Source organism: Tachyglossus aculeatus, chromosome 17 (assembly GCF_015852505.1).
Source record: "Tachyglossus aculeatus isolate mTacAcu1 chromosome 17, mTacAcu1.pri, whole genome shotgun sequence".
NCBI classification, from domain to species: domain Eukaryota; kingdom Metazoa; phylum Chordata; class Mammalia; order Monotremata; family Tachyglossidae; genus Tachyglossus; species Tachyglossus aculeatus.
Window position 1 is genome coordinate 58,154,470 of NC_052082.1, and position 21,579 is coordinate 58,176,048.

The window sequence follows — 21,579 nt, forward strand, 5'->3', positions numbered from 1 at the left end:
CCCTCCCCCCGTCCCGAGGCGAGGTCACGTGGCTGCCCCGGCGCGCCTGCGCCCTGCTCATTTCCCTCTGTCAGGATGAGGAGGCGGAGGCCGGCGGCCCGCTCCGTCGGGACCCGCGGCCCCGGGCGCGGCCCGTCCCTCCGCTGAGCCGGCGGACCCGGGCACGGACCGACAGCCCCCCCCGGCCCCCGCCGCCATCCCTCCCGCCTCGCCCCGCCCTCCCGCCCGCCCGCCATGGCGCAGCCGGGCCCCGAGCCCCAGCCCGACGGTGAGGAGGCCGGAGGCGCGAGCACGAGGGGCTTCCTGGAGGAGAGGGACCAGGAATTGGGGTGGGGGGGCGGGGGGGGAGGCTCTCTGAGGGGACGACAAGACCGCCACCTCGTCGGGGGCGGGGAGCGCCGCTCTTTATTGCTGCATTGGACCCTCCCGAGCGCTTACTACAGCGCCGCGCCACGCTGGAAGCGCTCACTAAATGCGAGCGAATAGATGAGGAGAGGGCAAGAGCCGGGGGGGAGGCCCAGGAAGGGTCCCCTGCGCGAAATGGGGGGCAGCGATGAGGGGGCGTGGGAATGGGGTGGGGGGTAAAGGGAGGCAGGGGTTGGGGGCTTCTCTGAGGGGAAAGGAGGGAGGTGGAGGCTGAGAGGGCCCCCCCCCCCTTCCCAACCAAGAGAACGGGCCAAGAGCGGGAGATGGAGGAACTCTGGGAAAAAAATGGGCTAGTGGGCACCAACCAAGAGGTCAAGAGCGGGAGACTGAGGAACTCTGGGAAAAAATGGGCTAGTGGGCACCAACCAAGAGGTCAAGAGCAGGAGACTGAGGAACTCTGAGGAGAAAAGGGCTAGAGGAGACCAACCGTGAGAAGAGGCCAAGAGCGGGAGACTGAGGAACTCTGGGAAAAAATGGGCTTGAGGAGACCAAGAGAAGAGGCCAAGAGCAGGAGACTGAGGAACTATGAGAAAAAAGGGCTAGAGGAGACCAAGAGAAGAGGCCAAGAGCGGGAGACTGAGGAACTCTGGGAAAAAATGGGCTAGAGGAGACCAAGAGGCCAAGAGCGGGAGACTGAGGAACTCTGGGAAAAAATGGGCTAGAGGAGACCAAGAGAAGAGGCCAAGAGCGGGAGCCTGAGGAACTATGGGGGAAAAAATGGGCTAGAGGAGACCAACCAAGAGAAGAGGCCAAGAGCGGGAGACTGAGGAACTATGGGGAAAAACTGGCCTATAGGAGACCAACCAAGAGGCCAAGAGCGGGAGACTGAGGAACTCTGGGGAAAAAATGGCCTATAGGAGACCAACCAAGAGAAGAGGCCAAGAGCGGGAGACTGAGGAACTCTGGGAAAAAATGGGCTAGAGGGGACCAGCCAAGAGGCCAAGAGCGGGAGACTGAGGAACTCTGGGGAAAAAATGGGCTATAGGAGTCCAACCAAGAGAAGAGGCCAAGAGCGGGAGACTGGGGAACTCTGGGAAAAAATGGGCTTGAGGAGACCAAGAGAAGAGGCCAAGAGCGGGAGCCTGAGGAACTATGGGGGAAAAAAAGGGCTAGAGGAGACCAACCAAGAGAAGAGGCCAAGAGCGGGAGACTGAGGAACTATGGGGAAAAACTGGGCTAGAGGGGACCAACCAAGAGGCCAAGAGCGGGAGACTGAGGAACTCTGGGGAAAAAATGGCCTATAGGAGACCAACCAAGAGAAGAGGCCAAGAGCGGGAGACTGAGGAACTCTGGGAAAAAATGGGCTAGAGGGGACCAACCAAGAGGCCAAGAGCGGGAGACTGAGGAACTCTGGGGAAAAAATGGGCTATAGGAGTCCAACCAAGAGAAGAGGCCAAGAGCGGGAGACTGGGGAACTCTGGGAAAAAATGGGCTTGAGGAGACCAAGAGAAGAGGCCAAGAGCGGGAGCCTGAGGAACTATGGGGGAAAAAAAGGGCTAGAGGAGACCAACCAAGAGAAGAGGCCAAGAGCGGGAGACTGAGGAACTATGGGGAAAAACTGGGCTAGAGGGGACCAACCAAGAGGCCAAGAGCGGGAGACTGAGGAACTCTGGGGAAAAAATGGCCTATAGGAGACCAACCAAGAGAAGAGGCCAAGAGCGGGAGACTGAGGAACTCTGGGAAAAAATGGGCTAGAGGGGACCAACCAAGAGGCCAAGAGCGGGAGACTGAGGAACTCTGGGGAAAAAATGGGCTATAGGAGTCCAACCAAGAGAAGAGGCCAAGAGCGGGAGACTGGGGAACTCTGGGAAAAAATGGGCTTGAGGAGACCAAGAGAAGAGGCCAAGAGCGGGAGCCTGAGGAACTATGGGGGAAAAAAAGGGCTAGAGGAGACCAACCAAGAGAAGAGGCCAAGAGCGGGAGACTGAGGAACTATGGGGAAAAACTGGCCTATAGGAGACCAACCAAGAGGCCAAGAGCGGGAGACTGAGGAACTCTGGGGAAAAAATGGCCTATAGGAGACCAACCAAGAGAAGAGGCCAAGAGCGGGAGACTGAGGAACTCTGGGAAAAAATGGGCTTGAGGAGACCAAGAGAAGAGGCCAAGAGCGGGAGACTGAGGAACTCTGGGGAAAAAATGGGCTATAGGAGTCCAACCAAGAGAAGAGGCCAAGAGCGGGAGACTGGGGAACTCTGGGAAAAAATGGGCTTGAGGAGACCAAGAGAAGAGGCCAAGAGCGGGAGCCTGAGGAACTATGGGGGAAAAAAAGGGCTAGAGGAGACCAACCAAGAGAAGAGGCCAAGAGCGGGAGACTGAGGAACTATGGGGAAAAACTGGGCTAGAGGGGACCAACCAAGAGGCCAAGAGCGGGAGACTGAGGAACTCTGGGGAAAAAATGGCCTATAGGAGACCAACCAAGAGAAGAGGCCAAGAGCGGGAGACTGAGGAACTCTGGGAAAAAATGGGCTAGAGGGGACCAACCAAGAGGCCAAGAGCGGGAGACTGAGGAACTCTGGGGAAAAAATGGGCTATAGGAGTCCAACCAAGAGAAGAGGCCAAGAGCGGGAGACTGGGGAACTCTGGGAAAAAATGGGCTTGAGGAGACCAAGAGAAGAGGCCAAGAGCGGGAGCCTGAGGAACTATGGGGGAAAAAAAGGGCTAGAGGAGACCAACCAAGAGAAGAGGCCAAGAGCGGGAGACTGAGGAACTATGGGGAAAAACTGGCCTATAGGAGACCAACCAAGAGGCCAAGAGCGGGAGACTGAGGAACTCTGGGGAAAAAATGGCCTATAGGAGACCAACCAAGAGAAGAGGCCAAGAGCGGGAGACTGAGGAACTCTGGGAAAAAATGGGCTTGAGGAGACCAAGAGAAGAGGCCAAGAGCAGGAGACTGAGGAACTGTGAGAAAAAAGGGCTAGAGGAGACCAACCAAGAGGCCAAGAGCAGGAGACCGAGGAACTCTGAGAAAAAAGGGCTAGAGGAGACCATCCAAGAGAAGAGGCCAAGGGCGGGAGACTGAGAAACTCTGGGGAAAAAAAGGGCTAGAGAAGACCAAGAGAAGAGGCCAAGAGCGGGAGACCGAGGAACTCTGGGAAAAAATGGGCTTGAGGAGACCAACCATGAGAAGAGGCCAAGAGGGGGAGACTGAGGAACTCTGGGAAAAAATGGGCTTGAGGAGACCAAGAGAAGAGGCCAAGAGCGGGAGACTTAGGAACTCTAGGGAAAAAATGGGCTAGTGGGCACCAACCAAGAGGCCAAGAGCGGGAAACCAAGGAAGTCTGAGAAGAAAGGGCTTGAGGAGACCAACTATCAGAAGAGGACAAGAGCAGGAGACTGAGAAACTCTTGGGAAAAAATGGGCTAGAGGGGACCAACCAAGAGGCCAAGAGTGGGAGACCGAGGAACTCTGAGGAAATAGGGCTAGAGGAGACCAACCAGAGAAGAGGCCAAGAGCGGGTGACTGCGGAACTCTGGGGAAAAAAGGGCTAGGGGGGACCAACCAGGAGAAGAGGCCAAGAGCAGGAGGCTGAGGAACTCTGGGAAAAAATGGGCTTGAGGGGACCAACCAAGAGAAAAGGCCAAGAGTGGGAGACCGAGGAACTTCGGGAAAAAATGGGCTTGAGGGGACCAACCAAGAGAAGAGACCAAGAGCGGGAGACTGAGGAACTGTGGGGAAAAAAAAGGGCTAGAGGAGACCAACCAAGAGGCCAGGAGTGGGAGACTGAGGAACTCTGGGAAAAAATGGGCTCGAGGGGACCAACCAAGAGAAGAGGCCAAGAGTGGGAGACCGAGGAACTCTGAGAGAAAAGGGCTAGAGGAGACCAACCAAGAGAAGAGGCCAAGAGCGGGAGACTGAGAAACTCTGGGGAAAAAATGGGCTTGAGGGGACCAACAAAGAGAAGAGGCCAATAGCAGGAGACTGAGGAACTCTGGTAGAAAATGGGCTTGAGGGGACCAACAAAAGGAAGAGGCCAAGAGCGGGAGACTGAGGAACTCTGGGAAAAAATGGGCTAGAGGAGACCAACCAAGAGAAGAGGCCAAGAGCAGGTGACTGAGGAACTCTGGGGAAAAAAGGGCTTGGGGGGGGACCAACCAGGAGAAGAGGCCAAGAGCGGGAGGCTGAGGAACTCTGAGAAAAAATGGGCTTGAGGGGACCAACCAAGAGAAAAGGCCAAAAGTGGGAGACCGGGAAACTTTGGGAAAAAATGGGCTTGAGGGGACCAACCAAGAGTAGAGACCAAGAGTGGGAGACTGAGGAACTGTGAGAAAAAAAAGGGCTAGAGGAGACCAACCAAGAGGCCAAGAGCAGGAGACTGAGGACCTCTGGGAAAAAATGGGCTTGAGGGGACCAACCAAGAGAAGAGGCCAAGAGCGGGAGACTGAGGAAACTCCGGGAAAAAATGAGCTAGAGGAGACCAGCCAAGAGAAGAGGCCAAGAGCGGGAGACCGAGGAACTCTGGGAAAAAAAGGGCTAGAGGAGACCAACCAAGAGGAGGCCAAGAGCGGGAGACCGAGGACCTCTGGGAAAAAATGGGCTCAAGGGGACCAACCAAGAGGCCAAGAGCGGGAGACCGAGGAACTCTGAGAAAAAAGAGCTAGAGGAGACCAACCAAGAGAAGAGGTCAAGAGCGGGAGACTGAGAAACTCTGGGGAAAAAATGGGCTAGAGGGGACCAACCAAGAGAAGAGGCCAAGAGTGGGTGACTGAGGAACTCTGGGAAAGAATGGGCTTGAGGGGACCAACCAAGAGAAGAGGCCAATAGCGGGAGACTGAGGAACTCTGGGAGAAAATGGGCTTGAGGGGACCAACCAAGGGAAGAGGCCAAGAGCGGGAGACCGAGGAACTCTGGGAAAAAATGGGCTTGAGGGGACCAACCAAGAGAAGAGGCCAAGAGCGGGAGACCGAGGAACTTTGGGGGAAAATGGGCTTGAGGGGACCAACCAGGAGAAGAGGCCAAGAGCGGGAGACCGAGGAACTCTGGGAAAAAAAGGGCTAGAGGAGACCAACCAAGAGAAGAGGGCAAGAGCAGGAGACCGAGGAACTCTGGAAAAAAATGGGCTTGAGGAGACCATCCAAGAGAAGAGGCCAGAGTGGGAGACTGAGGAACTCTCGGGGGGGGGAAAAAAGGGCTAGAGGAGAGGCAGCAGGAGGGAGTTGGCTTGTCTTCTACTCTTCCTTGGGGTGAGGGGTACAAGAGGACTATGGGATATTTTGGGAGTGGGGGGGGGAGAGAGAGAGAGTACTTACAGGGATTTGCGGCCTCCTTGAAAAACAGTCACGTCAGGGGCACCAGGAAGCCGGTGGGGTATCCTGTCCAGGAGGCCAGGTGTCTGGTCCGGGAGGTATCTGGGGATTGTATCCCCCACTAGAAAGAAAAGAGCATTGTTTCGAATGTTTTCTTGGTGTTTTTTCTTTTTTCTTGGCCACCTCCCTCCCTCTCCCCCAAGACCGGGTAGTACTGGGGTAATGAAGATAAAAAGAATATCATTTATTTTTTGGTTTTCTGTGATGTTCTGGGGTGGCCAAGGAGGTGTAATCTGAGGTCTCTCTTGGTGACAGTCCAAGAGGGCCCAGGGAAAATTGATTGTTTTGTGGAGATAAAACGGCTCCAGGAGTTTCCAGTCGGGTTCCAGTTTCTGTCGGGCCCTCCTCTCCCTCCCTGCCCTGCCTTTGAGGCCGTAGCCCTCGTGAAGAGTTTGCCTTATGAAAACCGTCTTTCTTGTCAATATCTCCATGTGTTCTGGTCTTTGGGAAGTTGGAGCAATGTTATCAGATCCTCCCCCCCTTTAAAAAAAAAATTTATCTCGGTTTTGTCTCAAGGAGAGGCAGCTGTGCAGGTGTCTCCGGGTCCCCATGTGGTTTCTGACAGTAGCCTGAAGGAAGGTGTCCTATACCTGCGCTTGCAGTTGTTCAAGAGCCTGAGGTGGAGTGAGGGAGTTTGTGAGGTCAGTTAAGTCATCTCTGCCCGCTGTGGACCACCAGAGAGGTGCAGGTGACCAGCCTGCCTGGGACCACCCCTCTGGGCCTCTCTGTCAAGGTGCAAAATGGGCTTCTCTCTTAGGGGGAGACCCAGTTGGGCACTGGAGGACCCATTGTCTGAGCAGATGATGGCTGTTTCTGAGTTGGATTTAGTCGGACCGAGGGGAGGATGGCTTTTTGTTGAGTCTGATTTAATTGGACCGGGAGAAGTCACTGATGAGAAGCGGCCCCGGGGAATGTACCTTGCAGGCCTGAGCTCTGCCCCTTCTGTCTGGTAAACTCTAGACTGGAAGCTCCTTGTGGGTAGGGTACCAACTCTAGTCCATTCATTCAGTCGTATTTATTGAGCGCTTACTGTGTGCAGTGCTCTCCATCATCTCGCCCCCTCCTACCTCACCTCCCTTCTCTCCTTCTACAGCCCAGTCCGCACCCTCCGCTCCTCCACCGCTGATCTCCTCACCGTACCTCGCTCTCGCCTGTCCCGCCATCGACCCCCGGCCCACGTCATCCCCCGGGCCTGGAATGCCCTCCCTCTGCCCATCCGCCAAGCTAGCTCTCTTCCTCCCTTCAAGGCCCTGCTGAGAGCTCACCTCCTCCGGGAGGCCTTCTCAGACTGAGCCCCTTCCTTCCTCTCCCCCTCGTCCCCCTCTCCATCCCCCCATCTTACCTCCCTCCCTTCCCCAGAGCACCTGTATATATGTATATATGTTTGTACATATTTTTTTTACTCTATTTAATTTATTTGTACATATCTATTCTATTTATTTTATTTTGTTACTATGTTTGGTTTTGTTCTCTGTCTCCCCCTTTTAGACTGTGAGCCCACTGTTGGGTAGGGACTGTCTCTATATGTTGCCAATTTGTACTTCCCAAGCTCTTAGTACAGTGCTCTGCACATAGTAAGCGCTCAATAAATACGATTGATGATGATGATGATGATGATGATGCAGAGCGCTGTACTAAGCACTATCATGTTCACCCAAGCGCTCAATAAATGCCATTGAGAAGCAGCGTGGCTTAATGGATAGAGCTCGGGCCTGGGGGTCAGAAGAACCTGCGTGTTAATCCGGGCTCCACCATACGTCCGTGTCTAATCTGATTAACTTGTATCTACCCCAGCGCCTAGCGCAGTGCGTGGCACAGAATAAGCGCTTACCAGGTACCGTAATTATTATTATGGATGGCCCCGGTTCACGTCAGGGAGGCTGGTGAAGAAAAACAACTTCCGTTTGGGAAGAAGAAGTGGGATGGGGTCAACTTGGAGTTGTAAAGGTCTGCTTAAATATTGGCCTCGTGGAGTTCATTTCATCTTCCCCTCAGTTGTGAGGGACTCCACCCAATCTCGGGAGAGTACAATGTGGTGGAGTTGGTAGACACATTCCCTGCCCACAGTGAGCGATTGGCATTTATTGAGCGCCTACTGTTCGCGGAGCACTGGACTAAGCTCTTGGGAGAGTACAGTACAATAATAGGGTGGGTGATAATAATAATAATAATAATGATATCATTTGTTAAGCGCTTACATGTGCCAAGAACCGTTCTAAGCTCTGAGGGCAGGATGCAAGGTAATCAGGTTGTCCCACATGGGGCTCACAGTCTTGATCCCCATTTTACAGATGAGGGAACTGGGGCATAGAGAAGTGAAGTGACTTGCCCACAGTCACACAGCTGACAAGTGGCAGGGTTAGGGTTAGAACCCATGACCTCTGACTCCCAAGCCCAGGCTCTTTCCACTGAGCCACACAAGATCCATAGCCCCAAGGAGCTTATGGCCTCACTAAAGTAAATTACAGATGGGAGGAAATAGTGGAGTATGGAAATACTCAAGTGTTGATGTTGCACTCAGGGGATATAAAATGGGGGAGATCAGAGAAGAATCAGGAAGAGGGTCCCCCACCCCCCATGTGAAAAGCAGCATAGCAGTGGATAGCACATGGGCCTGGGAGTGAGAGGGTCATGGGTTCTAATCCTGCCTCCGCCACTTGTCTGCTGTGGGACCTTGGGCAATCACTACACTTCTCTGGGCCTCAGTTACCTCATCTCTAAAATAGGGATTATTGAGACTGTGAGCCCCAAGAGGGACAGGGACTGTGTCCAACCCGATTTGTCTGTATCCACCCCGACACTTAGAACAGGGCCTGGCACATAGGCGCTTTCCAAATACCATAATTATTATTATTATGTGATGGTCACCCTTTCGGATTGCTTTTGCTTGGCGCACCCGTGTTGGATTTCATTATCCCTCGGTCACTTTATCCACTTGAAAATCCTCTCCTAGGTTCCACGGGCTCTCAAAGGGAAGGCCCCAACCTTTAGTTTGCTCTTGCCGTGAACTGCATTTCAATCAATCAGCAGCGTGTATTGAGCACCAACTGTCTGTGGTGTACAGTAATAAGTTTTACAGGAGACCACAATAGAGTGAGGAGATACGATCCCTACCCTCCAGGAGCTTATGTTGTTTTTCTTTACATGCTCTTCAAGAGGCCAACTCCTGAGTCACTGTGTAATGCTTTGAGGGTAAATGCGTTTTGCCATTTTTAATGGGCCGTGTTGTTGTATTTTACTTTCCCTAGCATGCAGCCGGAGTAGTAATACCCTTAATTTATTTGCATTAATGTCTGTCTCCCCCTCTAGACCGTAAACCCGTCGCGGGCAGGGAATGTGTCTACCAACTCAGTTATTTTGTTTATATTGTCACTTCACTTCTCTGTGCCACATTTACCTCATCGGTAAAGAGGGGATTGAGAATGGGGGCCTCATGTGGGTTATGGACTGTGTCCAACCTCGTATCTACCCCAGCGCTTGGTGCAGTGTTTAGCACATAGTAAGTGCTTAACAAATGCCATAAAAAATGTGTACTCTTTCCAAGGGCCTTAGTACAGTGCTCTGCACACAGTAAACAATAAATACGATTGACTGATGGGTAGCGGTAGTGGAGACGGTGGTAATTCTTGAACGCTTTCCGAATGCAGAGCGTTGTACTAAGCGCTTGGGAATGTACAACAGTCATCCCAGTTGTCTAAATGCCAGTCGGTTTCACTGCAAGTGAAAAGAATCAGAATCAGTCCCTGTGGTCTCTGAAAATCAGAGGGTGTTTCCAGTTGATTTTGAGGCTATTAGGCCTCCCAAACCAGGGTCATTTCCCCCTGGGGCAGCAATCCCATTCCCCCTCTTTCCCCCTGCCCGAATCCCCAGACAGACACACAGGGGACCTTGTGAAGTCGGAGGGAAAATCTGATAGAGGACACAGAGGTCCAGGTCAGACTCAGAGAAGCTGGTCTTGTCACCTCTGTGACCAAACTGGGCAAGATAATCTAGAATTGTGTAACTGTTCCAAGAGATTAACATCTCAACAGTCCCTCCCTGTTTGGCCCCGGGGACTCACCTGCTCTCTGCAGTTTAACCTTTGAAATCCATTCACTAACTTTGGTCCCGAGGCTCTCTGGGAGACTCAGTTGGGGTCGCGACTACTTTCTAGGAAGTCTTGTCTTGCCCCGAGGAAGGGATGCGTTTTTCATCCTCCTGGTGCTCTGCACACAGTAAGCGCTCAGTAAATACTATCGAATTGAATGAATGAAGCAGTCTTTCTTAGGACAGCAGCATTCAGGAGCAGCATGGGGGGCCTAGTGGGTAGAATACGGCCCTAGGGGTCAGAAGGACCTGGATTCTAATTCTCGCTCCTCCACTTAATAATAATTAGGGTACTTGTTAAATGCTTACTGTGTGCCAAGCATTCTTCTAAGCGCTGAGGTAGATCCAAGTTAAGCAAGTTGGACACAGTCCCTGTCCCACGTGGGCTCACACTTTTAACCACCATTTTACAGATGAGGGAACTGTGGCCCAGAGAAGTGAAGTGACTTGCCCGAGATCACACAACAGACATGTGGCAGAGCCGGGATTAGAACTCAGGTCCTTCTGATTCCCAGGCCCGTGCTTTATCCACTAAGCCATGCTGCTTGTCTGCTTTGTGACCTTGGGCAAGTCACTTGGCTTCTCTGTGCCTCTGCTAACTCATCGGGAGAATGGGGATTGAGACTGGGAGCCCTATGTGGGACAGGGACTGTTGTCCAACCTGATTGGCTGGTTTCTACCCCAGGGCTTAGTACAGTGTCTGGCACATAGTGAGTGCTTAACATACCATTGTTATTATTATTATTATTATTGTTATTTGGGGCTGAATCTTGGTAAATGGCGAGTCTGCCATTTTAAAGTCCGTCTCCCCATGTAGATAGTAAGCTCCTTGTGGGTGGGACTCCTCTATACCTCAGTTTCTTTGTCGGTAACATGGAGATTCAGTACCTGCTCTCCCTCCTACTTACCCTATGGGCCCCGTGTGCAACGGATAATATGTCCAACATGAGATCCCTGTATCTACCACCGTGCTTGGCACATAGTGAGTGCTTAATAAAATCCTTTGCTTCTCAGGTCCTAACCTTCTCACTCTGCCTCAATCACGCCTGTCTCGCCGTGACCCCTCTCGGCCCACGTCCTGCCTCTGGCCTGGAATGCCCACCCTCCTCTAATCTGGCAGACAACCCCTGTCCCTCACTTCAAGGCCTTATCGAAGGTATATCTCCTCCAAAAGGCCTTCCCAGACTAGGCCCCACTTTTTCTCATCATCCCCTTCTGCGTTGCCCCCAGCCCCAAAGCACTTATGTTCATATCTGTTATCCCTTTGCTCTTCCCCTCTCGTAACCCCAAAGCACTTATGTGCTTTGGAGAAGCAGTGTGGCTCAGTGGAAAGAGCACGGGCTTTGGAGTCAGAGGTCATGGGTTCAAACTCCGACTCTGCCAATTGTCAGCTGTGTGACTTTGGGCAAGTCACTTCACTTCTCTGGGCCTCAGTTCCCTCATCTGGAAAATGGGGATTAAGACTGTGAGTCCCCTGTGGGACAACCTGATCACCTTGTAACCTCCCCTGTGCTTAGAACAGTGCTTTGCACATAGTAAGTGCTTAATAAATGCCATCATTATTATTATTATTATGTACATATCTGTAACTTTATTTACTTGTATTGTCTGTCTCCCCGACTCTAGACTGTGAGCTCTTTGTGGACAGGGTATGTCACCTTTTATTGTACTTTCCCAAGCGCTTAGTACAGTGCTCTGTACACAGTAAGTGCTCAATAAATACAACTGAATTAATGAATGACCAACTCTGTTCTATATTGTAGTCTACCAAGGGCTAGGTAGATCAATAAATCGTATTTACTGAGCGCTTACTGTAGGCAGAGCACTGTACTAAGCCCTTGAGAGAGTACAATACAAAAATATAACAGACACATACCCTGCCCACAAGGAGCTTACAGTCTAGAGGGGGAGGCAGACATTGATGTATAAATAAATGAATTATGGATATCTACATAAGTGCTGAGGTGGAAGGGGTGAATAAAGGGAGCAAATCAGGTTGATGCAGAAGGGAGTGGGAGAAAAGGGAAATGAGGGCTTAGCCAGAGGAGATGTGCTTTCAATAAGGCTTTGAAGGTGGGGAGAGGACTTGTCTGTTGGATGTGAAGAGGGAGGGCGTTCTGGGCCAAAGGTAGGACATGGGTGAGAGGTTGGTGGCGAGATAGATGAGATGGAGGTACAGTGAGAAAGTTGGCAGAGTGTGCGGGCTGAGTCGGAGTTGGAGAGTAGCGAGCTGAGGTAGGAGGGGGCAAAGGGATTGAGTGCTCCGAAGCCAATGGTGAAAAGTTTCTGTTCGATGCAGAGATGGATGGGCAACCCCCGGAGGTTCTTGAGGAGTGGGGAAACGTGGCCTGAACATCTTTGCAGAAAAATGATCTGGGCGACAGAGTGAAACCTGGACTGGGGTGGGGAGACACAGGAGGCAGGGAGGTCAGCCTGGCAAGTGCTTAATAAATACAATTAAAAAAAAAAAAAAAAAAAATATATATATATATATATATAAAACCCCAAAATGGTGACCTCTTCAGCCCCACTGGAGCCCAAGAAGTGAATCTTACCAGCAGCATGGCCAGATAATAATAGTAATAATGATGATGATGGTATTTGTTAAGCGCTTACTATGTGCAAAGCACTGTTCTAAGCGCTGGGGAGGATACAAGGTGAATAGAATATAGAGAAGCAGCATGGCCTAATGGGTAGATCCCAGGTTTTAATCTCGGGTCCATCACTTGTCTACTGGGTGACCTTGGGTAAGTCGCTTCAGTTCTCCGGGCCTCAGTTCCCTCATCTGTAAAATGGGGATTAAGAACTTGTGCCCCACCTGGCTCGTGGACCGTGTCTGACCCGATTAGCTTGGATCTTTCTCAACATGTAGTACAGTGCCTGGCACATAGTAAGTGCTTCACAAATACCAATAGAAAAAAAGGAGGCAGCGGGGCATTTGCATCCCTGAGTCTAAGCACTCTGGCCTACTCTATACTCTGCTCAGATTCCTTTCTTCTAGACTGCGAGCCTGTTGTTGGGTAGGGACCGTCTCTATATGTTGCCGACTTGTATTTCCCAAGCGCTTAGTACAGTGCCCTGCACACATTAAGCGCTCAGTAATTATGACTGAATGAATGAATTTGGAGGGCCCAGCGACGAGCATCCGACGCTTTTCCGCCAGTCATCCGACACGAACGTCTCCTCAGTGAAAGCGTGTGAGCCCTTCTTGATCCACGTGTGGTTTCGGGCTTGGTCCCTGTCTCCCGGGGCTCTCGCAGTCATTCATTCGAAAAATGAGAGTCTTCATTCAAAATCCCCGTCGGGACTCCCGGCCCAGCCTTGCGTAGCATTCCTGGATCGTGGAACCCACGGGACCGGGGGTTGGGCTGGCGAGGCTGGAGAGAAGGCGGTGTCTGTCTGTCAATCAGTGGTATTGACTGAGCCCTTACTGTGAGCAGAGTGCCGGGCTGAAAGCTTGGGCGAGCACAACGTAGTAGTCGATAGACACAATTTCCGTCCTCAAGGAGCTTACGGTCTTTAGTTGCCTTTGCAGTTGACAGGTAGGAAGGACGAGAAGGGCGAATGAGAGAGACGAGGTTCTGGCTTAGAGAGCAAAGCCGAAGGAACTGGTGGAAACATAGCAGCCTCCCCCTTGCCTGCTCCCTGGCACCAAGCCACGCCTGGTCATTATTTCCACCGCTCTTCCTGTCTTGAGATTTGAGCACGCTTAAATTGCACCTGCCAGACAGGCTACATCAATCAAGAGTATTTATTAAGCACTCACCGTGCAGAGCACTGTATTACGCGCGTAACAATAATAACGGTGGTATTAAGTGCTTCCTTTGTGCCAGGCACCGTACTAAGCGCTGGGGTAGATCAAAGCTAATCAGGGTGGACACAGTTCCTGTCCCCCATGGGCTCACAGTCTTCATCCCCATTTACAGATGAGAGAACTGAGGCTCAGAGAAGGGAAGTGACCTGCCCAAGGTCACACAGCAGACAAACGGCAAAGCCGGGCTGAGAACCCAGCTCCTTCTGACTCCCAGGTTGGGGCTCTAGCCGCTAGATTACGCTGCTTCTTGCGTATTTTCTTGAGCGAGGCCCTCTTGAGTGAGCCCCTGAAATTCTCTAACGGCTGTTTGCGGGGCCACAGTGATGCCCGAAGCCTGTCAGTCAATCAATCAATCAATCAATCGTATTTATTGAGCGCTTACTATGCGCAGAGCACTGTACTAAGCGCTTGGGAAGTACAAATTGGCAACATATAGAGACAGTCCCTACCCAACAGTGGGCTCACAGTCTAAAAGGGGGAGACAGAGAACAAAACCAAACATACTAACAAAATAAAATAAATAGAATATTGTCGGGTTGGAAATGTTCCAGTCATTCAATGGTATTGAGCACTTACTACTGTATTAAGCACTTGGGAGAGTCCGACCCAACAGAGTGAGCAGACAAGTTCCCGGCCCAGAGCGAGCTCACGGTCTCGCGTTGTCACCCCTGCCTCCGGGACCCTCGTTGCATCCTTTTACGCGGGCAGGGGGCAAAGCCTTCCCTCCGCCGGACCCATCGACGGCCAGAGCACCAGGGCGTGAGAGAAGCAGCACGGCCTAGTGGCTAGAGCCCAGGCTTGGGAGTCAGAAGGACCACTTGTCTGCTGTGTGACCCTGGGCAAGTCACTTCTCTGGGCCTCAGTTACCTCATCTGGAAAATGGGGATTAAGATTGTGAACACCATGTGAGACAGGGACTGTGGCCAGCTCGATTAGCTTGTGGGTACCCCAGCACTTAGTACAGTGCCTGGCATGTAGTAAACACCTAAGCACCGCAGAGAAAAAAAAAGACTTGATTCTGGAATGGTGGCTCTTCGGAGCGAAAGGCTCGGAAGGCCTGGTTTCTTTCCGAGAGAGGAACGAGGGTGATTCCCCCTTCTCTTCCCATCTTTTATGCAGCGTTTCAGGCCCCTCGGGTCCTCCCAGGAATCATATGTAAAGGGGCACCAGCTGTGGACTCGAAGAGGAGACGATGTAATTGCTTTCGCAAACGCATCTCTGATGACCTGTGGTGTCGAGGCCTCCGAAATCTCTCTTCACCAAGCCTGGATTATCATATTTCTCCATTTTCAAACAGCCCCTTTGTGTATAGGGCTGAGGAGGGGTGGGAAGGTGGCTGCTGCCGGCCGCTTTCCCTGGAATTATTAACGACGAACGTGGGGAGAAACTGTGGGAACGTCCAGCGGTTGAGGCAGGAATGTCCAGGTCTCTCGTCATCAATTCCCGGGGAAATGAAGTCTACCCAGTTCAATTGTCATTGTGTTTGCTAAACCCCGCTGGTCGCAGTGGATAATCTTTCTGTAGTTTCAGCTGCTCGGAATTGCTTCCTGTATGAAACGGTTGTCCGGGCCCGGTGGGAAGTAGGATATGAGACTGAATCACATCATCCGTTGGTGGACAATGAGCGGGTTTCAGGTAGCCGGCCCCAATAGGTTCTCATTTTTAAAGCCGAGGCCCTCACACTAACACAGGCCTCACAAATCCTTTCAACCTCGCTTCTCCCGCCTCCCACCCTCTACTCATGTCTCTTCCACAGCAATCCCCTTTTCCCGACTCTTGTCTTTCCAAACCATACCCCCTTCCCTTCTTTAGAGCGTTCCTTAAACGTCGCCTCCCTCCGTGAGGCCTCGTGTGTGTGTATGTGTGTGTTGTTTAATGTTATTTATTAAGCATTTACTATGTGCCAGGCACTGTACTAAACTCTGGGGTAGACACAAGCTTGTCGGGTTGGACACTACCCACGTCCCACATAGGGCTCAAGGCGTTAATCCCCATTTTACAGATGAGGTAACTGCAGCAAGAAGTGATTTACCCAAGGACACCCAGAAGACAGGTACCCGAGTCAGGATTAGAACCCAGGACCTCAGATGCCCAGGCTCTGTCCACTAGGTCAAGCTGCTTCTCAGGCCTTTCCTAAGTCTTTTTTTTTTTAAATGGTATTTGTTAAACACTTACTTTATACCAGGCACTATACTAAGCACTGGGGTAAATTCAAGATCATCAGGTTGGACACAGTTCCTGTCCCACGTGGGCCTCACTGTCTTAATCCCCATTTTACAGATGAGGCAACCGAGGCACAGAGAAGTGAAGTGACTCACCTGCGGACGCACATCAGACAAGTGGCGGAGCTGGGAGTAGAACCTGGGTCCTATTTGTTAAGTGCTCAGTTTACCCCAGGCTCTGTACTAAACGCTGGGGTAGATAGAAGATTATTGGGGTGGACACAGGTTGCTCTCCCCACTAGGCCACACTGCCTTTTGAGTCCTCCACCTTCCTGGTCATCCATCTCATCCCATAGGCCACCCCGGTCCCCTTGGATTGAGCTGTTGTGTTTTTTTCCACTTGTGGAAACCCAATACATATATGTGTTCCCGCGCTCTTATCTACAGCTTACCTGTCAGCGTATTTCCGCCGCCTCCCCCCGTTAAACTGTAGGCCCGCCGAGGGCAGGGATCGTGTCTCTTTCATCTTATGTAAGTTTCCCCAAGGCCTCTGGTCCGGGGCTGTGTCATTGGGCCCTCAGTGAACACTGTCATTTCGGACGCTGTGACGTGGAGATCCCAAATGTTTGATTCTGGTGAGAATCAAACCAGCGATGAAGAGGGTTTTGTGCAGATGCCGAGGATTCCAGCCCACCCCCTCATCGTTTCTCTGGCCAGCTCCGTCTTCTAGACTGTGAGCCCACTGTTGGGTAGGGACCGTCTCTATATGTTGCCAACTTGCACTTCCCAAGCGCTTAGGACAGTGCTCTGCACACAGTAAGTGCTCAATAAATATGATTGAATGAATGAATGGGGATCCTTGGCCGTTTCCCTGTTCAGAGTCCCGGCGCTCCCGGACTTCTGCAGTTCTTCCAAAAGCCAGCCTAATCCCGGGAAGGGGTGAGGTTGACCGTCCCTGTCAGAGGAACAGCTGCTTCGAATCTAGTGGCCTTGGCTAGTGTTTTAGATGTTGCCCCTCAGGGGTGATGGTGAGCCTTGGGATGGGCTCTCGCTTTTCCCCTGGAGGGGAACACCCCACCCCCCCCACCCCCAAACCCCATGCTCCTCTCAGACCCCAGCGCTTAGAATAGTGCTTGGCATCTAGTAAGCGCCTAACAAATAGCATAATTACTATTATCCGGAGGCTTGGGTGACAGCTCGGGGGCAGATTAAGCAGTGTCTGGCGCCCGCGTAAATTCTGCCATAAAGAATGCTCGGTGGTTCGTTTTTACCAGCTTTCAGGTCCCCTCGTTTCTGTTTCCCGTACACGACGAGTGTCCAGTGGGGAGAAAAGTTTTGTCTTCCATGGGCGAGTCAGTTGCGTCTGATAAAATTGGTGATGGGCGGCCTCTTTGAAAACAAAGGCCGGCTAGATAGCTCTGTGTGTGTTATGGAGGTATTTTGAGTGGAGGTAGAGGGAGCGATCAGATCAGAACAATCTTAAGCTCCGTTAATTGAGTAAAGACCAAGCTAGAGCCTGGTCTTGGGAGTCAGAAGGTCCTGGGTTCTAATCCCAGCCCCACCGTTTGTCTGCCGGGGGACCTTGGGCACGTCACTTCACTGGGCCTCAGTTACCCCCTCTTTAAAAAGGGGGTTAACACTGTGAGCTGCATGTGGGACATGAACTCTGTCCAACCTGATTAGCTTGTATCTACCCCGGTGCTTAGTACAGTGCCCGGCATGTGGTAAGCGCTTAAATGTTATCAAAACGAAACAATAACGAAAACCCAAACCGCGGGCTAGTAGGGACATAGGTCACGATTGGCAGCTGAGTGAAAGTGAGTGACAAGAGGCGTGACAGCGGGAACAAGTAGAGAAGCAGCGTGGCTCAGTGGAAAGAGCACGGGCTTTGGAGTCAGAGGTCATGGGTTTGAATCCTGGCCCCGCCACATGTCTGCTATGTGACCTTGGGCAAGTCACTTAACTTCTCTGAGCCTCAGTTACCTCATCTGTAAAATGGGGATTAAGACTGTAAGCCCCAACGTGGGACAACTTGATCACCTTGTATCCCCCCGGTGCTTAGAACAGTGCTGTGCACATAGTAAGCGCTTAATAAATGCCATTATTATTATTATTATTATTATTATTAAGTAGCTGTGGGAGAAGACTTCTAGCCTAGCGAAGAGGACGCAAGGCTGGGAGCCAGGAGTTCTGGGTATGAGTCCCGACTCTGGCCTGCTGTGTGACCCGGGGCGTGTTACCGACCCTCTCTGGGCCCTAGATTCCCCCTTGGGAAAAAGAGGATCGGTGCCCCCTGCCTCCTGGGTTCTTGTGAGGGTGTGAGACGAACGAACAGAAAGCATGTTGGGAGAATAGCCAAGTGGGATGTGGACCCTAGCCGGGGGGCAGGGAGTAGGTGAGCGGAGCCGGGGGCGAGGCACAAGGCCTGGGGGAGGCCCCCTGCTCATGGCTCCCTCTGCCCCTTCCCACCCCCCCTTACTCGCAGCCGGGCTTCTGTTGGGGCTACGCCCCGGCGCCTTCATCAAACCAAAGGGGTAGTGGCAACTAGCTCCTCCGGGCAACTTTCTGGGCTTTCATGGGAGCCTCCCCCGATTTGAAAACCGGTTCCCCAGAGTCCTGTCTGCCCCTGACGAGCCCAAGACGGCGATCCTGGAAGCCATTAGAGGCTGGCAGGATGCCGAGAAGAGCGAGGAGGTCATGACCGGCGCCTGCAAATATCGGCTCAAGCCAGGGCTCAGAAGACACAGAACCACAGGAGCCTGGATGTTCTGAAGGAATGGCAGGCAGCCGAGGGGAAAGCAAGCCGTTTCAACCTCTCTGTCTCTCTCTGTGTCTCTCTTAAGGACTTGCAGGTTTGATTCTTCCCCCTTTCCCACATCCTCTTTCTGTCCTCCCCTCTGGAAGCCAGATCGGGTGTGGCTGGGGGAGCCCATCCTTAATGCAGATGCATCACCGGCTCCTAGACCATAGACCAGCCTGGAGGGAGCGGGAAACCGTCTAGGCGGTTCCCTTTGAGTCCTGGAGGTCTCTCTCCCCACGCAGGGGGGCAGGGGCAGCATTGCTCTCTTCCTTAGGTAGCCCTCTTGGGGTGTCTTCCTCTTCCATCCTCCCCCCACCAATTTATTCACCCAGTGACAGAGCACCCAGGGGGTCTGGAACTTCATCTCTTCCTCCAAGCTTGCCCGGATGCCCGAGTGGCCAGTCAGGATCACCATCGTGCGCAGCGGAACCCCACACATACAACATCCCGGGAACTGGAATCGGGAAGGAGCCAACATTTTGGGTTTGCTTAGTCAAGGCTCCACCCCTTCCCAAGGATTCCCCTCGACAGACAATCCGAAAACTAAACAAGAGCCACCCAAAGGGACGCAGACTGTGAACCCCATGGGGGACGTGGACTGTGTCCAACCTGATGGTCCCATAATCACCCCAGCACTTAGTACAGAGCCTGGCACACAGTAAGCGCTTACCAAATACAAAGTCCTTCAGATGGTAAGCTTGTCCTCTAGACCGTAACCCTCCTGTGGGTAACGGAATGTGACTGTGTATGGTGGTATTGTATACTCTCCCGAGTGCCTAGTATAGTGCTCTGCACCCAGTAAGCACTCCCAGACTGAGCCCCCTCCTTCCTCTCCCCCTCCTCCCCCTCTCCATCCCCCCTGCCTTACCTCCTTCCCCTCCCCACAGCACCTGTATATATATATATATATATATATATATATATATATATATATGTTTGTATGTATTTATTACTCTATTTTATTTGTACATATTTATTCTATTTATTTTATTTTGTTAATATGTTTTGTTTTGTTGTCTGTCTCCCCCTTCTAGACCGTGAGCCCACTGTTGGGTAGGGACCGTCTCTATATGTTGCCAACTTGTACTTCCCAAGTGCTTAGTACAGTGCTCTGCACACAGTAAGCGCTCAATATGATTGAATGAATGAATGAATTAAATACGATCGAATGGTTGAAAGGATGAAAATACCATTTCAAACAGGGTAAGATGACAATTTTAAATGGCTGAGGAGTCAACTTCTTCACACTGCTACATCAAACGTCAGGTGTTAGGATTGAGCTGCCCAATTCATAGGCCCCGAGTAGTTTGGGGAAGGAAGTTGTGTGCTTCTGAGCGATCCTGGGGCTTTCCACCCCTGGCCCTTCTTTGAATCATTATTTTCCCCACCTCTTCCCCTTTAATGTCCTACATGCGTGCAGTAAGGGGACACAAGTCTAATAGACTAGAGCCATGCGTGGACATATGGTAGACACAGATCAGCACATGGGCCTGGGGTCGGCAGTGGCCGCGGCCAGAATAGCTGAGGTTTCGGTGCTCTTCCAGTGGGGCGGCCCATGATTCACCCCTCTCCCTGCCATGGAAAAGCAGCATGGCCTGGTGGAGAGATCCCGGGCTTGGAGGTCAGAGGACGTGGGCTCTAATCCCGGCCCAACCAGATGTCACTTCACTTTTCTCTGTCTCAGTGACCTCGTCTGAAAAATGGGGATTAAGATAATGGAGCCCCATGAGGGACAGCGACTTTGTCCAACCTGATTAACTTGTATCTACCCCAGCGTTCAGAATAGTGCTTGGTACCTAGTAAGCGCTTAACAAATACCGTTTTTATGGTTACTATGGAGGGGCGTGGCTGGCCCTGGGCTCCGGTCCGGCCCTCGAGGTCACCGTTTAGCCAGGATGGCGGGGTGGGTTCCTGGGGGCTTTAAAAATTCTCTTTGTGGTACGGGCAAGTGATGTGAGATTTTAAGCAGCCCGTGCGAGGGGAAGTCATTCATCCCAGTAAAGAAGAATGCAAGACATGATGATGCTATCTAGGATCATTCTGCTGGAGGGGTCTCGGCAGGACCACCCTCCCCCTTAGGAAAGAAAGTGCCCAAATCCTTTCCTTGCCCACACTACGGTCCATGCGGCCCCCCAGCCCCACCTGTCTGCTTTCCTTTGGGTGAGGAAGAGATTAAAATGGCCTGGGGAGCAGGCAGCTCATGGTGGGCCAGGCCCAGTGTGGCAACTGCCCACAACCTCCCCAAACAAGCGTAGTCGGAAGCAGCCAGGCCCTGTGATCGGAGTCGGGGGCAACCCACTCCCGGTCAGCTCCTCTGGTGGTCTCCCCCGCGGGACCCTCAGTCATAAAACGGGGATCACCCGGGCCCCTCTCCTTGAAAGCCCCACTGCCACACGCCTGAAAAATACCCACTTAAATGTTTTCAGTCTCATAATAATAATAATAATAATGGCATTTATTAAGTGCTTAGTTCTACGTGCTGGGGAAGTTACAAGGTGATCAGGTTGTCCCACGGGGGGCCCACAATCTTAATCCCCATTTTACGGATAAGGTAACCAAGGCACAGAGAAGTTAAGTGACTTGCCCAAAGTCACACAGCTGACAGTTGGCAGAGCTGGGATTCGAACCCATGAACTCTGACTCCAAAGCCCGGGCTCTTTCCACTGAGCCACGCTGCTTCCCCATTCATCATCGAATGGCGTGCTGACGTGCAAACGTGGGGCCCGCAAAGCTCCCCGGGGCGCGGGGTGGGGTGAGGGATGGATGTTACCAGGTCGCTGCCGCTGCCCAGCCCTGTCATAGGTTTGTGGGGCCAGCTCTGAGCAGTTCACTGCCCCTTCTGCTGTGGCACAGCTGGGACTACCCACAGGGACTTTCACCACTGGGGAGGTGGATTTTCTCCCTCTGTGTGTGTGTGTGTGTGTGTGTGTGTGTGTGTGTGTGTGTGTAATATAAAATCTGGGAAATTTCTGCAACTCAAAGAGGAAG

At 52.2% G+C, this 21,579-nt stretch overlaps 1 protein-coding gene across 2 annotated transcripts in view; it reads left to right on the forward strand.

Annotated features, from left to right (window-relative positions):
- Positions 1-224: 224 nt before the first annotated feature.
- RABEP1 (rabaptin, RAB GTPase binding effector protein 1) overlaps positions 225-21,579 on the forward strand; it is a 45,431-nt gene continuing 24,076 nt past the window's right edge. For both annotated transcript variants that reach the window (XM_038759810.1, XM_038759811.1), the window contains exon 1: positions 225-268. In XM_038759810.1, coding sequence (XP_038615738.1) covers positions 235-268 — 34 coding nt within the window. In that variant the 5' untranslated portion in view covers positions 225-234. The remainder of the gene's footprint in view (positions 269-21,579) is intronic.